The 13,936-nt window shown below is 45.8% G+C and overlaps 1 protein-coding gene across 8 annotated transcripts in view; it reads left to right on the top strand.

Moving 5' to 3' along the window:
* The window catches only part of USP28 (ubiquitin specific peptidase 28), a 407,198-nt gene extending 398,301 nt beyond the window's left edge, over positions 1-8,897 (top strand). For all 8 annotated transcript variants that reach the window (XM_085647372.1, XM_085647371.1, XM_085647370.1 and 5 more), the window contains one exon: positions 8,041-8,897. In XM_085647372.1, the coding sequence (XP_085503498.1) occupies positions 8,041-8,216 (176 nt within the window). In that variant the 3' untranslated portion in view covers positions 8,217-8,897. The remainder of the gene's footprint in view (positions 1-8,040) is intronic.
* Positions 8,898-13,936: the final 5,039 nt, after the last annotated feature.

The raw sequence follows: 13,936 nt of genomic DNA, 5'->3' as shown, positions 1-13,936 counted from the left end.
TCCACGCTCAATTTGTTTTTCTCATACAGGGTGACTTAGAAAATGTCTTCCCTGAAAGCAACAGAATTTAAGCTGTGCCACAATTGCAGGAAACATGTCCGTCAAGGACCCACACAACATGTGCCGATGGAGCTTGTGCTCTGTGCCCTCATGCAACCCTGTAGGTAAAGGTTAGGGGCTTGCAGAGACTCATTTGAAAAAGTTTTTCCCAATATCTGTCCCAACAGTGACCATAAGAAATAAATAGATGAAGCAACCAGGTGGAATGAAAAAAAAGAGTAAGGATGACAAAAGAGAAATAACTACACACAGGACCTTCCGGGGCACCGTCTGACGTCACACAGGGGGTAGACATACCACCAAATTGTGGTCAACGATGCCCACATGCAAAAAAGAAAAGCAAGAACAATTCCATACCCAACCACTAGATGGCGGACTAATATACGGCATGTGAACTCAGGCAATTCTTCATTCTGTTAAATTATTCCTACCGGTAAGTAACAGTATAGTTTTTCCACTTAGATCTTCAACCTTGGGCACTCTCTTGGTGCCAGAACTGTCAGAGAACAGGGGCCCTGTTCGCCTCCAATACTGTCTACGGCATATTTAATGTCCCTCCTGACTCTGATAATGAGGACTTCATAGTCTGTGCTATTGCCACTAGTGTAATAAATAGAGGGCACTCCTGGAATCAATCATCAAAGTTTTCACTGGATGTCCAACCTTCCCTTATGGACATGATCTTCGATGGATGGTTCGGCAAGGAGTCTCACTCGGTGCTTGAGCAATTCAAAGATAGTCGTGCACTGCTTGTCCTTGTTCCCTAGCCAGATAATTCCATCAGTAGGGTTGTAGGTTTGGGTCTATCCCAGAAGTCGAGCTTTCGGGCACTGTCAACCTTCCTAGCCGGTGGATCGGCAAACTCAGCCCTTTTGGGCGGAGAGCATGCTGGCAGTTGAGGCAGTTTACCACAGTAGGAACAACAGTCTTTCAATTCTTCCTCCGCGTGGCAGCAGTCACAAGACCTTTATTACCATATGTAGAGCCAACTATCTAGCCTGAGAAATGCTTTTGAAAAATATGGTAAGTTCTCCTGGGGTCATCGTTTCAATGACCCAGTTTGCTTAAGTTTTTTTTTCTTAGTGTTGCTGGAGGTCTGCACACCTTATAGCCACCCACAACATAAAAATCTGATGTCCCTGCCTTTTCTAGTGTTATAACCAAAAACTAACTATATCTAAATGCCCTATAAGGGCATTATGAGGGGTGCAACTTAAATTTGCTGGGAGCAGTGAATAATACATTTATTGTTCACTTTGTTTTGTACATTTTGTTTCTAGGTGTCCCACCCACAGTTTTTTTTATTTTTATAAGAGGCTTCAGGAAGAGCCCCAGAGCCCCGCACTTTCATGGGTCATGCAGGCCCACAGCCCCGCACGTTCATGGGCCACGCAGGAGCCAGCGTTTATCTATGGGGTACCCCAGTACCAAGCAGTTTTCTTTTGATCCTGTAGGGTGGGAGCAATGAAAGCATTTCCCTGCCCAAGAGTGTGGCCAGAGAAATCATATTTTCTCCCACTGGGTGGGACAAATTTGCAAATTTTATGCCCGCACCTGCGTATAGGGAAATAGACCGTGTCCTAGGGATTTGGAATCTAGGGACTTGTCACTGAGCGGGGCCCAAGAGATAGGGTTCGCGGGCCATTGTATTGCTCAGGGAGGCCCCTCTCCTCTTTATTGAAGTTATCGGCCCCGAGGGAGTGGGTCCCCAGCACCTCTTGGAGGCTTGGGAATGGGGGAGGGCATGCATCCCCTAAATCATACCTTGTGCCTCCACTTCCAGCCCTGGCCCACCCCGGGGGATTTTTATTTAAACTTGTGAGAACCTGTGCTTTTTCCTTTATTTTTCTGCGGATCCGCTGCGAATTTGCACCAAAATTGAAAACAAACTATCATTTTTGGCCCCAGGCGGGGGTCCCTCTGGGGGCCATGGTATCCGTACCCTGGCCACTATGTCTTATTTTTGCATTTTATTTTAGGACTCTGGACCGAGTCCTAAGATGGCTGCCACCACTTCCTGGTTCAGATGGTGGCAGCGAATCGGATCTTGGGATGAGATCTGTCGGCTCCGCAGCATGATGTAGACAATTTCTTTCAACCTTAATTTCTCTAAAAACTACTGAGCAGATATAAATCAAAACATAAAAAAGCACTCTGTCTGGTTCAAGATCTTGAATCTGCCAAATTGTGTAAATCAGTTCAGCTGTTTGAGCTGTAGCTATGTCTAAAGTTCCTATGGAAAAATGAATAGGGAAACCGCGTTTAAGGACCCTTTTTTTCTTGGCCCTTGCTTGATGGATCACCCTGAAACTTCCCATGAGCAAACTAGTCAAACAGTAGCACTTTTTAAAAAGGTTTGGTGGAGATTCGTCAAACGGCGCCAAAGTTGTTAGCAACTCAAAAAGGCATTTCCCTGGAAACACGATCCCAACTATAATCACCCAGTGACAAACGCCACTGATATAGAGATATTCACCACCACTGCCACCGCTGCTGCCGCCGCCGCCGCCGCCACCACCACCACCACCAAGTTTCCTCTCATCAGCTAGGCTAGCTTGAATCCAATGGCACAGTGAGCAAGGGACACACCTCTGAGCATAACCATCCCACTTAGGGTGAAAAGTACTGCAACAACAAATGATGCCCCGAAAACAGTTCCAGGGTGCTTGTTTCTGGTCCAGGGAGGACCCGGCTTGGCAATTCGGGCTGGGCTGTTCCCATAAGCTGCAGGGTCAAGACTGATTTGCATATGGCTGTATCCAAACTGGGGTGGCGTAGTGCGCAATAGAACTATGGATTTAACCCAGATCTCTTGACTGGGGGTAATGTCGGATTTATTCAGCATACCGTCCATCATTCGTTGCTGCTGCAAAGATATAGGCGCTTTTCCTATGGAAACATGGTTCTAACTATAAATACCTACTTCAATACTTTGGGTTAGATCATGTACCACTCCATATCAGAGGTGGGGACAGAGTACTTAAACTGAGAAGATTGGAATCACGGTTTATAATTGATTTGCAGACAAAAACTCCGAATGGCTTAAATAGTGGTGAAGAGTTAACAGTACACCTAGGGATCTAGGATACGGAGATTAACAATAATTTATTTGACATTGTAGATTTCTGAAACTTCTTAAACTAATGACGCACAGATGGGTTTAATGGGCCGATACATGGCAAGAATGAGAAACATGGGTGAGGACAGCAGGCGGTTCAGTGTGAAAGAACCGCTAATAGCCGATCCACGGCGAGATTGAGTGAGGTGCTAAGACATCGATATTGACCATGAAATGTACAATATGTAAATAACAATGTAATATTTATTACGAAACACATATTGCCATAATGAATTATTTAGCAATATGCTTCAATATAATTGTAAATACGATACAGAAGTCAAAACGCTGTTGTTTGCACATTTTAAAATGGCGCCCAATTCATAGGGGCGGAATAGTCCTTCCTCTGTTCCCATTACCCGGAAATGCTGTGTTTTTATATAAAAAAACGATGCAGCGCTACACGAATTGTAAACACACTGACGAAGGGAGAACCCGAAACGCGTCTGTGAAGCGCCATGAAATAAACTGGTTATCGAATGAAACCCGCGAGTGCTGCCTCTTTCTTCCCGGACGGGAGAGAGAACCTTGGAGCTTGATATAATACACGGGGCACCACCGTGTTAGGAGCACCCGCCATTGAGTGATCCGTTTAAAAGGTGCAGCGGAGCGAATATATATATATATATATATATATGTATGTATGTATGTATGTATGTATGTATGTATGTATATATATATATATATATATATATATATATATATATATATATATATATATATATATATATATATATATATATATATATATATATATATATATATATTCATATTCTACTGGCGGTCGCCAGTAGATAGTTATAGTTAGGATCGTGTTTCCATAGGAAATCCGCAACATTCTATTTGGAATAACTCTGGCGCCGATTGACGAATCCTCGCGAAATTTTCAAAATAGGTGGGGCGCTCCGCTCCGCTCCTTCCCTGAAAGTCTCGGGGGGATTCGTCAAGCGGGGGCTGAGAAAAAGGGGGGGTCCCAAAACACGTTTTCCCCATGCATTTTTCCATAGGACCTTAAGTCCAAGCTACAGCCCGAACGGCTGAACAGAATTACTTGAAATTTGGCAGAGAGGTAGTCCTCAGGTCAGGGATGTGCCTTTTGCAGGTCTGGTGTAAATCTGTTCAGTATTTCCTGAGAAAATAGCATTTAAAAGCATATATATATCTATAAGCGCGCACCGTGCGCGTACGGTAAAACTTACCGTACGCGCACGCTGCCGTGCGTGAGCGCGATTCTGATTGGTTGTTAGATCTTAGTAAACATTCGAATTGGTCGAAACCAGGAAGTGTCGGCCGCCATTTTGTCTCTCGCAGTCTGAGGGGGTGAAAAACAAAGGTGGAGAACGTGAAAAGGGGGCAGGGTGGACAGTTCCTGATCCCCTGGCCTTTGTCAGGGGGTCCCAGAAGGACCCCCCCGGGCCAAAATTTCCGTGCGCGTACGGTAGAAACGGAAAAATTCCGCGAACTGCGTAACGTGGGTGCACCGTGCGCGTACGGTACGCGCACGGTGTAAAACCTTAAAAAAATAAATAAATACATAACTTAGCATTTAAAAAACTGTACAAATTCACAGAAAAAAAACATAGGTTTCACACACGTTATAGTTAGAAATTAGCATTTAAAAAACCTTGCAAATTCACTTAAAAAACCATAGGTTTCACACATGTTATAGTTAGCTGGACATTTCACTCGTGAAAAACCATTGAAATTCCCCCGTTATAGTTAGTGCAGCCAACTATAACTCACGCGACCGCAATCCTCTGCTGATGACGTCAGATATTACATCACTGATGACATATGTGTCTTTCCGAAAAAAAAATATTTGTAATATATGTATAGCTAAAAATTAATGGAAGAAGACATGGGTAAATAAGTGTCTAAATACAGTGATGTAATATCTGACGTCATCAGCAGAGGATTGCGGTCGCGTGAGTTATAGTTGCCTGCACTAACTATAACCGGGGAATTTCAATGGTTTTTCACGAGTGAAATGTCCAACTAACTATAACATGTGTGAAACCTATGGTTTTTTAAGTGAATTTGCAAGGTTTTTTAAATGCTAATTCCTAACTATACCGTGTGTGAAACCTATGGTTTTTTCAGTGAATATATATATACATATAAATATTCACTTAAAAAACCATAGGTTTCACACATGTTATAGTTAGGTGGATATTTCACTCGTAAAAAACCAATGAAATTCCACCGTTATAGTTAGTTCAGATAACTATAATGCGCGCACGCGCAATCCTCTGCTCATGACGTCACATATTACATCACTCATGACATGGTCAGTGGCATCACTCTTGACATCACTGATGACATCATCCTTGTGATAGAGTGGTGGTCGCGCGAGTTATAGTTATCTGAACTAACTATAACGGTGGAATTTCATTGGTTTTTTACGAGTGAAATATCCACCTAATTATAACATGTGTGAAACGTATGGTTTTTTAAGTGAATTTGCAAGGTTTTTTAAATGCTAATTCCTAACTATACCGTGTGTGAAACCTATGGTTTTTTCTGTGAATATATATATACATATAAATATTCACTTAAAAAACCATAGGTTTCACACATGTTATAGTTAGGTGGATATTTCACTCGTAAAAAACCAATGAAATTCCACCGTTATAGTTAGTTCAGATAACTATAACGCGCGCGCCCGCAATCCTCTGCTCATGACGTCACATATTACATCACTCATGACATGGTCAGTGGCATCACTCTTGACATCACTGATGACATCATCCTTGTGATAGAGTGGTGGTCGCGCGAGTTATAGTTATCTGAACTAACTATAACGGTGGAATTTCATTGTTTTTTTACGAGTGAAATATCCACCTAATTATAACATGTGTGAAACGTATGGTTTTTTAAGTGAATTTGCAAGGTTTTTTAAATGCTAATTCCTAACTATAACGTGTGTGAAACCTATGGTTTTTTCAGTGAAGACATATATATATATATATGTGTGTATATATATATATATATGTTCCATCAGGCTGCAACACAGTCACTCAATGCACAAGTCCAATTACTTTGCCTTACGCGTTTCAGACATTCATTCCGTCCTTGATCACAGGCTGAGAGACAACAAATAAATGGCCGAGATTCTGGATGACATCACCAGTTCCTTTTATTGCCCACAGCTGGGGGCTCACATGATCAACATTTGCATTTTGGGATCCATAGTCTCAATAACACCAGAGTTCAAAGCATTATGGGACGAGATTCTAGAGTGCAGTGAATATTATAGTATCCAATATCAAAACATTCCTCAAGTGGCAGTGGCTCTCCCAGCTCATCTGAGAGCTAATACTATAATATTCACTGCACTCACGAATCTCGTCCCATAATGCTTTGCTGGGCCTTTGGTTGGCATTGTATTTTTGCCCCTAACTTTGCTTGGGGTGGTCCTAGGAGGATGGGACCACCAACGAATCGTTCAGCATGATATGCTCTTTGTGTTCAAGGCATCTGCGTGGTCCTCTCCCTAGGTTAGAGGGGGACCATAAAATCATCACCGCTCTCATTGCCTGATATTTTTCAAAGCTCACTTTTGTGAATTGGTTATATGCTATTTAGCATAAAAAGGTAAAGTTGTTTTATCAAAGGGTTGAGGGTGCAGTAGCTAGCTACGTGGCGGAGTCTGAGTTCTTGCATGAATTCCGTGTGTTCAATGTAATGCGTAGTTAGCAAATCTCCGCAACCTCCGCTAGCAGAGCGGAGTTCATTGCCTACGGTTAGTGAACGTATCACTCTCAATACAGCTTTGACATAACTTGCAGTGACCGACAGTAAAAAAACATTTTTTAAAGCCATCCAGCCACCCAATCTAAATAGGGTGGAGGGTCAGATGGCTTGCCTCAAACTGCCCCTACTCCTACAGGCCTTACGACAATGGATTAAATTTTACTCTGTTGGTGTAAACCCACCTCTAAATCAGCGTGACAGAAATGGTTCTCTGTCGTGACGGAGTGCCCTCTCAGCCAAACTGTAAATCAGCTGCTAAGTTCCCAAGCCAACCTGGTTCTGTGTGTCTTGACCTCCACTCCTTTCACTGGTCGATCATTCATAAAATGTTAGCGTGGAAAATTACTGACATTTTAGTCATGTTGTGATACAAGGTTTATACTACATATAAATATCCAGGAATGTTTTTGGAAGTTAATGCAAAATAAAAATGATTTCTGTATAATAGGAAAAGTGTTATAGAACTATGTAGTAATGAAGAATACCATTGTACAACTATAGTTTTTTTAGCCAACCTGTTTGGGGAAACAAACTTAAAAGGAGCGTCTATCACCAAATTAGCATTAAAAAAGAAACCTGAATTTGATAGCATGATATTTTTCTGTGAAGCTTAAAAGCTTATAAACGAGTCACACTGTTGCATAAAGTATATTCCCACTGTAGTACTGAAGCAACATTTGTTAAGTTTAGATTAACTAATACTTATTGAAAATTCCTCAGTGCCAGATTTTCAATGGCCCGGCTATATATTGTACTATAAGATCTTAATTATTTTGCTTGGATCTGCTCTCTGCAGTGTAATGAAGTAGGTTCTTTGTTGAAGCTAAAGTGGCCCTAATGGTATGGGCAATCATCTGATTTTACCTGCCCAGTCCTTTACAAACTCATGTGCCCAGCAGTTGGCAGCTTGAATCTTTCATTCTCTCAAGGGAGGAAGTCAAGGTGTTTGGTAGAAATTTCTTTGGGTCTTCTTGAGGTACCTATCGGCTCACATATTTCTGCTGCTCACCAAATCAATATTTTTCATGAGCCCGATATGGTTTTGTAATGTCATTAGCCATCCATTTTTCATGTTTTAATTCACCTATCAATTCTTCTTGCTTCTACAGAGAGCTCACAGATGAAACTGGGAGAGTTCCTGCCAAGGCTTTTAGACTGTTCAGCTGAAATCATCGTTTTGAAGGAGCCTCCAAAGATCCGTCCAAATTCTCCCTATGACTTGTGCAGCCGTTTTGCTGCTGTCATGGAATCAATTCACAGCAACTCAGCAGTCACTGTTACTTGATGATGCACCATGACAGGGCAGCTCCTGCCTGCACTGTCACACCCTCCTATCCCTCACCTCCTCTTGGTCACTGACCTACACAGCAGGGTCTTGAAGACTATCCAAAATGACAGTGACTCTTGAATGTACCTTGTATCTAGGCTCGTTTGATGGAAGAACACACAAAGAAGAGAACTGATGCACCTTTTTGACAATACTATTATAAAAGCTATTATCCTATAAAAGGCAGACACCACTCAACATAAAGTCCACTTTGTCAAATGTTACAATGCGCTGTTGAACTGTTAAGGTAAAAAAGTCATCCAAGCACAATGGATACCTGATGGATAAAAGTAGTTCCCCTGTGGACAAACGTAGTGAGAGGACTGCTAACTAGTTGTGTTGGTAGCTTTTCTACCTGAAGCTAACCAAAGATCCAACTTTCACTGTATGCACCTCTTGCCACTGTTAATATACTGTGTACATATATATGCAATATTCTTTTACCTAGGTGAAATTACTTATTTATCGATTTTCAGGTATCTTGCAAGATGGGCCCTGAGGTACGGCGTGGGAACATATTTTCATGTTTTCAGCCAGCCTGTGTAATATCTGTTTTTATATAAAAGCAGTTTTTGCCACCTATTTGCGCAATCTGATCGGGTGGCATAATATTAATTAAATACCAATTTCACATTTTAACCACTGCTGTCGCATCTTATGTATTTTTGTATTCTGCATGATCCACATTTATGTAAGAATATGAGCTGTTGGATCCGCTTTGAGTTTGCACAAAAACATTCTGATTTAGATTTTTTTTCTGAGAAACGTTTTTGGCTAATTTACTAAAAGTAAGTTTCACTTACTTTATTTTTCAGATGTGCGCATGTAGATGCATATATTGTACTCCAGAACCTTTCTTCAAAAAGGTTGTCCCTGCCTTAATCACCAGGTTCAGTTAGTAGTTCATCATACAATCAGCGGCTCTATTGATCTTATCAACATGAAAACTTTAATTCTATGGATAAGAAAATGCAAAATAAGGATGAAGGATGTGGTAAACAGAAGTCTCCTAAGCTAGTCACGGAAGCTGAGATTGTGTTGATTGTGAAGAGTAAACTACTCAAATCAGTCGAGGTCAGATATGAGAAGGTCCAACCTGAACGGGCTCTACGAATAGTTGGAATGGATTGAAGTAACTTAAAGTCTGAATGAGCAGAAAGGAATATGCATTTGAAATGAGTTGGAAGTAAAGTGGGGTATGGCTCTTAAATTAACCCATACAAATTCATTAGAATTTGAAGAGATCCATCTAGGCAAGGGGGGGCATGCCAGATGCTTAGAGACGTCATTGCTGCATGTAAGCCACAGCATTAGACTGACAACTGCATATTGAATCAGTTTATGCTTGGCTGTGGTGAATTGTCCGAGCCCAAGGAATCTTTCTAGTCCAGACAGAAAGCGATCGCTCTCTAGATACTGTTTTTGTGCAAATAATTGGGTAAAAATAGCAGCCTTTTGCAGAGGGTCTTTAAGCATAAGAAATACATTTCTTGCGCAATAGATTGCTTTTGAAGACGAAACATGAGGTGCAAACTGTCTCCACTGGTGTAGGAGCAGTCATCTTTTCGGTTTGCCACTTAATTTCAGTGGAACCTCCAAGTATAAGTATCATAGTCTTGTCAGAGTTTAATTTCATTTAGATGAACCAGATTCATTCGGAGATTGCCCCTAGGCATTCTTTGAAACCTAGGTGCATTGATTCTATATTTTATCTAAGTGTATAATGAGTTTGGAATAATTTGCATAGTAAAAGAATATCAATAAAATGACAGACACATTTTGGGTGCGATCTCCAGATACGATGCATGCCATGCACTAGTACCCCTTTTTGCCTTACAAGAGCCACTTGGGGGAAGAGACTGTATTGAATGCTGCCAAAACATCAAGGAGAACAAAGGCAACAGTGTCACAGTACTCTGCTGAAGGTGAATAGTATTGGCTCAGTACTGTGCGGAAGACTGAAGTTGGCATGGGTATGTTGAGGATTCTCTTGTGTTCCAGGAAATGTGATCATGGAAGACTGAACACAAAAGCAATAATAAGCAAGGGTTATGATTTCCGAAAGCTTAAGGTTTGGCATTGGGTTTCTTTAAAAGGGCACAACTACTTTTATCTTTTTTTCAATTTTTTAGGTGCCATCGCTGATGATGAAGAAGAGTTATAGAGGTATTGAAGGATAGCGGAATGTAATCCTTGGCAATCTTAATTAATTTCACATTTCGGAGGGGAGGCAGGGTTGATGGCTTTATTAGTCCTTTAATATGATTACATCTAACTGTGAATCCCATGCATCATGTAGCGACCCCTTTTCACAGTATGTGGTTTCTTGTTCCCTCCTTCCCCACCATCTATTTAAAAGTTTTTTTTCTTCACATCCTCAATGATTTTGAATCCTCCTCTAAACATATCGAGATTCTCTACCCTTTTTTTTCTGAATTTCTGTTAGTAAATATTGCCCTCTGTCCTGGTTTCTATTTAGCCTCTGTGTATACTATCTGAAAGAAACACGTTAGTTAGATTCCTCACCTTAGAATATCCCAGGCGTCAGGCTGGATCCGGAAAGATTTTTCGTCAGCAATACCCTTGCGCGCCGCTAGGCATCTGCGGCTCCTCGTCCGTCGTCGGTGTCGTGTGCCGGGATGACTTCGTCGAAGTACTTAGACGCCGCCCTCATGCGCTGTCAGTTCATTTTTCCGCACCAGACAGCGCCGATCCGGGAAAAGCATACCCTTTTAGTAATTTTTTGACTCAACTTTTTGGACTCTTTTGTCTATTCCCGTCGACTCGACTCTGGTGCCGGTTACGGACCACCACCACCGGTGCCTTTACTGCCTAGGGGCCGACCACGATGCCGAGTCGTGCCTCGACTGCCGGGCCTTGACTTCGAAGGCTAGGCGGGAGCGGTCCCGCAAGCTCCTCGAGCTCCGACAGTCGGCCATCACCACTTGTCAGGTTCCAAGTCTTCGGGTAAGTCGAAGCATAGTAAGAAGTCCAAGAGGCAACATCGCGACTCAGCTGAGGGTTCGGGTGGTACCACCCACGCGGCTCCGTCGGAGCCGCAGGAGTCCCGTCCTTCCCCATACCCGCCCGTCCCTGGGACTGACGCAACTCCGGCGGAGATCAGTGCCTTCCTCTCGGCCATGAGAGGCCTGGCTCCGCCGTTGACGCCTGCCTGCGCGCCTTCGGGCCCCGCGTGCTCGACTGGGAGGCCTCGCGAGCCGGCGGCTCCGGCCCGATGCCGCAGGTCCCCACGGGATTCAGGCCTGGATCCCACTCGGCGCCGGTCAATTCACGACCCCTCCACAGGCACCGACTCCGGTGCCACCCCCGGCGCCTCCTTCGGACGACGCCGTTCCCCAGTTCAGTTCCGGTCCGGGTCCGGCGTCGGAGCGGCACCGTCCGGCGCCGCACCCGACACCAATGGGTGGCAATTTCATCTTCCGCCCGGCTCCGATCATTCCTCCTGTCTACCAGGAATCAGATGGCGGTGACGACTGGGAGGGGTCTGATGACCCTCTGGCCCGGCAGGGCCAGTTATCACAGGATTTGGCAGATGAACTGGGGGATGCCAGTGGACTTGACACCTCCCCTGACACTGGCTTCATCTCTCCTCCGACAGTGGCTTCGGAGGAGGGTGCTGCATTTGCTGTGGTGCTGCGCAAGGCGGCCGAAGCCCTTGGGCTAGAGCTACCTGCTGTGGCTGTGAGGACTAACCTCCTCACAGAAGTGCTCCAAACGTCAGAAAGCTCCTCGGAGCCTCTGCTGCAGTTTAATGAAGCACTAGTGGACGTTCTGAAGGGCACCTGGTCCAAGCCCTCCACAGTACCTCCTGTGGACCGGAACATGGCCTGGCGCCACCGCCCTGCTCCGGGCGACCCCAGTTTTCTGTCCATGCACCCCACGCCTGAGAGCCTGGTTATCCAGGCCTCTACTTCCCAGACCTCCTTCCCGTCCGATCCCCCCGGTCGGGAATCCAAGAGACTAGAACAGTTTGGTAAGAAGCTGTTCTCCTCCCTTAGTTTGGGATTGCGGTCTATTAACACCGCTTGTCTCTTGGAGTGCTACTCCCACTCCCTGTGGGATACGGTGGAGGACGTGCTGCCCCAGTGTCCGGAGGAGGCCCGGACACGGCTCACCCAGGCTCTTGCCGAGGGGCGGGATGCGGAACGGGCTGCAATCCGATGTGGACTGGACACAACGGACTCGCTAGGTAGGGCAATGTCTACCACGGTGGCGCTTCGTTGCCACGCCTGGCTGCGGTCCACAAGTTTTTCTGGGGATGTCCAGAGCACCCTCATGGACATGCCGGATAGTGCGCTGGAGTGCTTTAAGGACTCCCGGGGTACGACCAAGTCCTTAGGCCACTCGGCCCCGCGCCCGCAAGCTTCTGCTTTTTGCCCCTTTCGTGGCCAAGGATGGGGCGCCCCCTCACACCCGCCTAGCCACAGGCCGCAGAACCAACCTCCACGCGGTCGCGGACGTGGATTCTGCCGAGGCGGTACAGGGGGACAACGTGCCGGTCCAGCCACATCTACCCCGGCAGCATCTGCCTCAAAGCCCTCCTAGTCCATGCTTTCAGGCCCATTCCACGCCAGTGGGAGGCAGAGTTCGCCATCACCTGCTCCACTGGCATTCCATCACGTCGGACAGGTGGGTGCTGCAAATCGTCCGAAGGGGCTACTCCCTCTCCTTCGAGGCGACCCCTCCAGCCATGCCACCGCAGTGCCACCGCATGTCAGGGTATCACTTGAATCTTCTACGGGAGGAAGTTACGGCCCTCTTGGCCAAAGGGGCCATCGAGCGCGTTCCTGGTCCAGAAGTAGGTCGTGGTTGTTGTTCCCACTACTTTCTGGTTCCCAAGAAGGTCAAAGGGGGCCTACGCCCTATCTTGGACTTCAGGAGCGTCAACACCTTCCTCCGGAAGGAGAGGTTCAAGATGCTCACCTTAGCTCAGGTTCTAGCGCCCTAGACCCTGGAGACTGGATGGTAGCGTTGGACTTGCAGGACGCTTTTTTCCACATCCCAGTCCTGCCGGCCCACCGGCGTTACCTGCGGTCCATGGTGGGCTAGGAGCATTTTCAGTTTACCGTGCTCCCCTTCGGCCTCACCAGTGCCCCTCGGGTGTTCACGAAAGTGATGGCGGTGGTCGCAGCTCATCTGCGCAGATTGGGGGTCCCAGTCTTCCCCTATCTCGACGACTGGTTGTTGAAGGTGGGCTCACCCCAGGCAGTCGTCTCCCACCTCCAGACTACGGCCGACCTCCTGCATTTGCTAGGGTTCTCCATCAATGTGCCGAAGTCGCATCTGAGTCCCTCCCAGCAGCTCCTCTTCATCGGAGCGGTTCTGGACTCGGCGCAGTTCAGGGCCTATCCTCCGGAAAAGCGGGTGCGGGATAGTCAGGCTCTGATTCCCATCTTCCGGTCTCTATCCCGGGTTTCGGTCAGGTTGGTTCTGCGGCTTCTGGGTCTGATGGCCTCCTGCATCCTGCTGGTACATCACGCCAGGTGGCGGATGCGGGCTCTGCAGTGGGACCTGAAGTTTCAGTGGGCCCAGCATCGGGACAACCTGTCCGACCATGTCTTGATCTCGGAGGACACTGCAAGTCAGTTGCAGTGGTGGCTCACAGACCGCGATTGGGTCAGTGGCAGATCACTCTTCCTACCCCGACTGGAGCATGT

This window comes from Triturus cristatus, chromosome 3_2, assembly GCF_964204655.1.
Source record: "Triturus cristatus chromosome 3_2, aTriCri1.1, whole genome shotgun sequence".
Lineage (NCBI taxonomy): Eukaryota > Metazoa > Chordata > Amphibia > Caudata > Salamandridae > Triturus > Triturus cristatus.
This window is presented reverse-complemented; position numbering and strand designations above follow the sequence as displayed.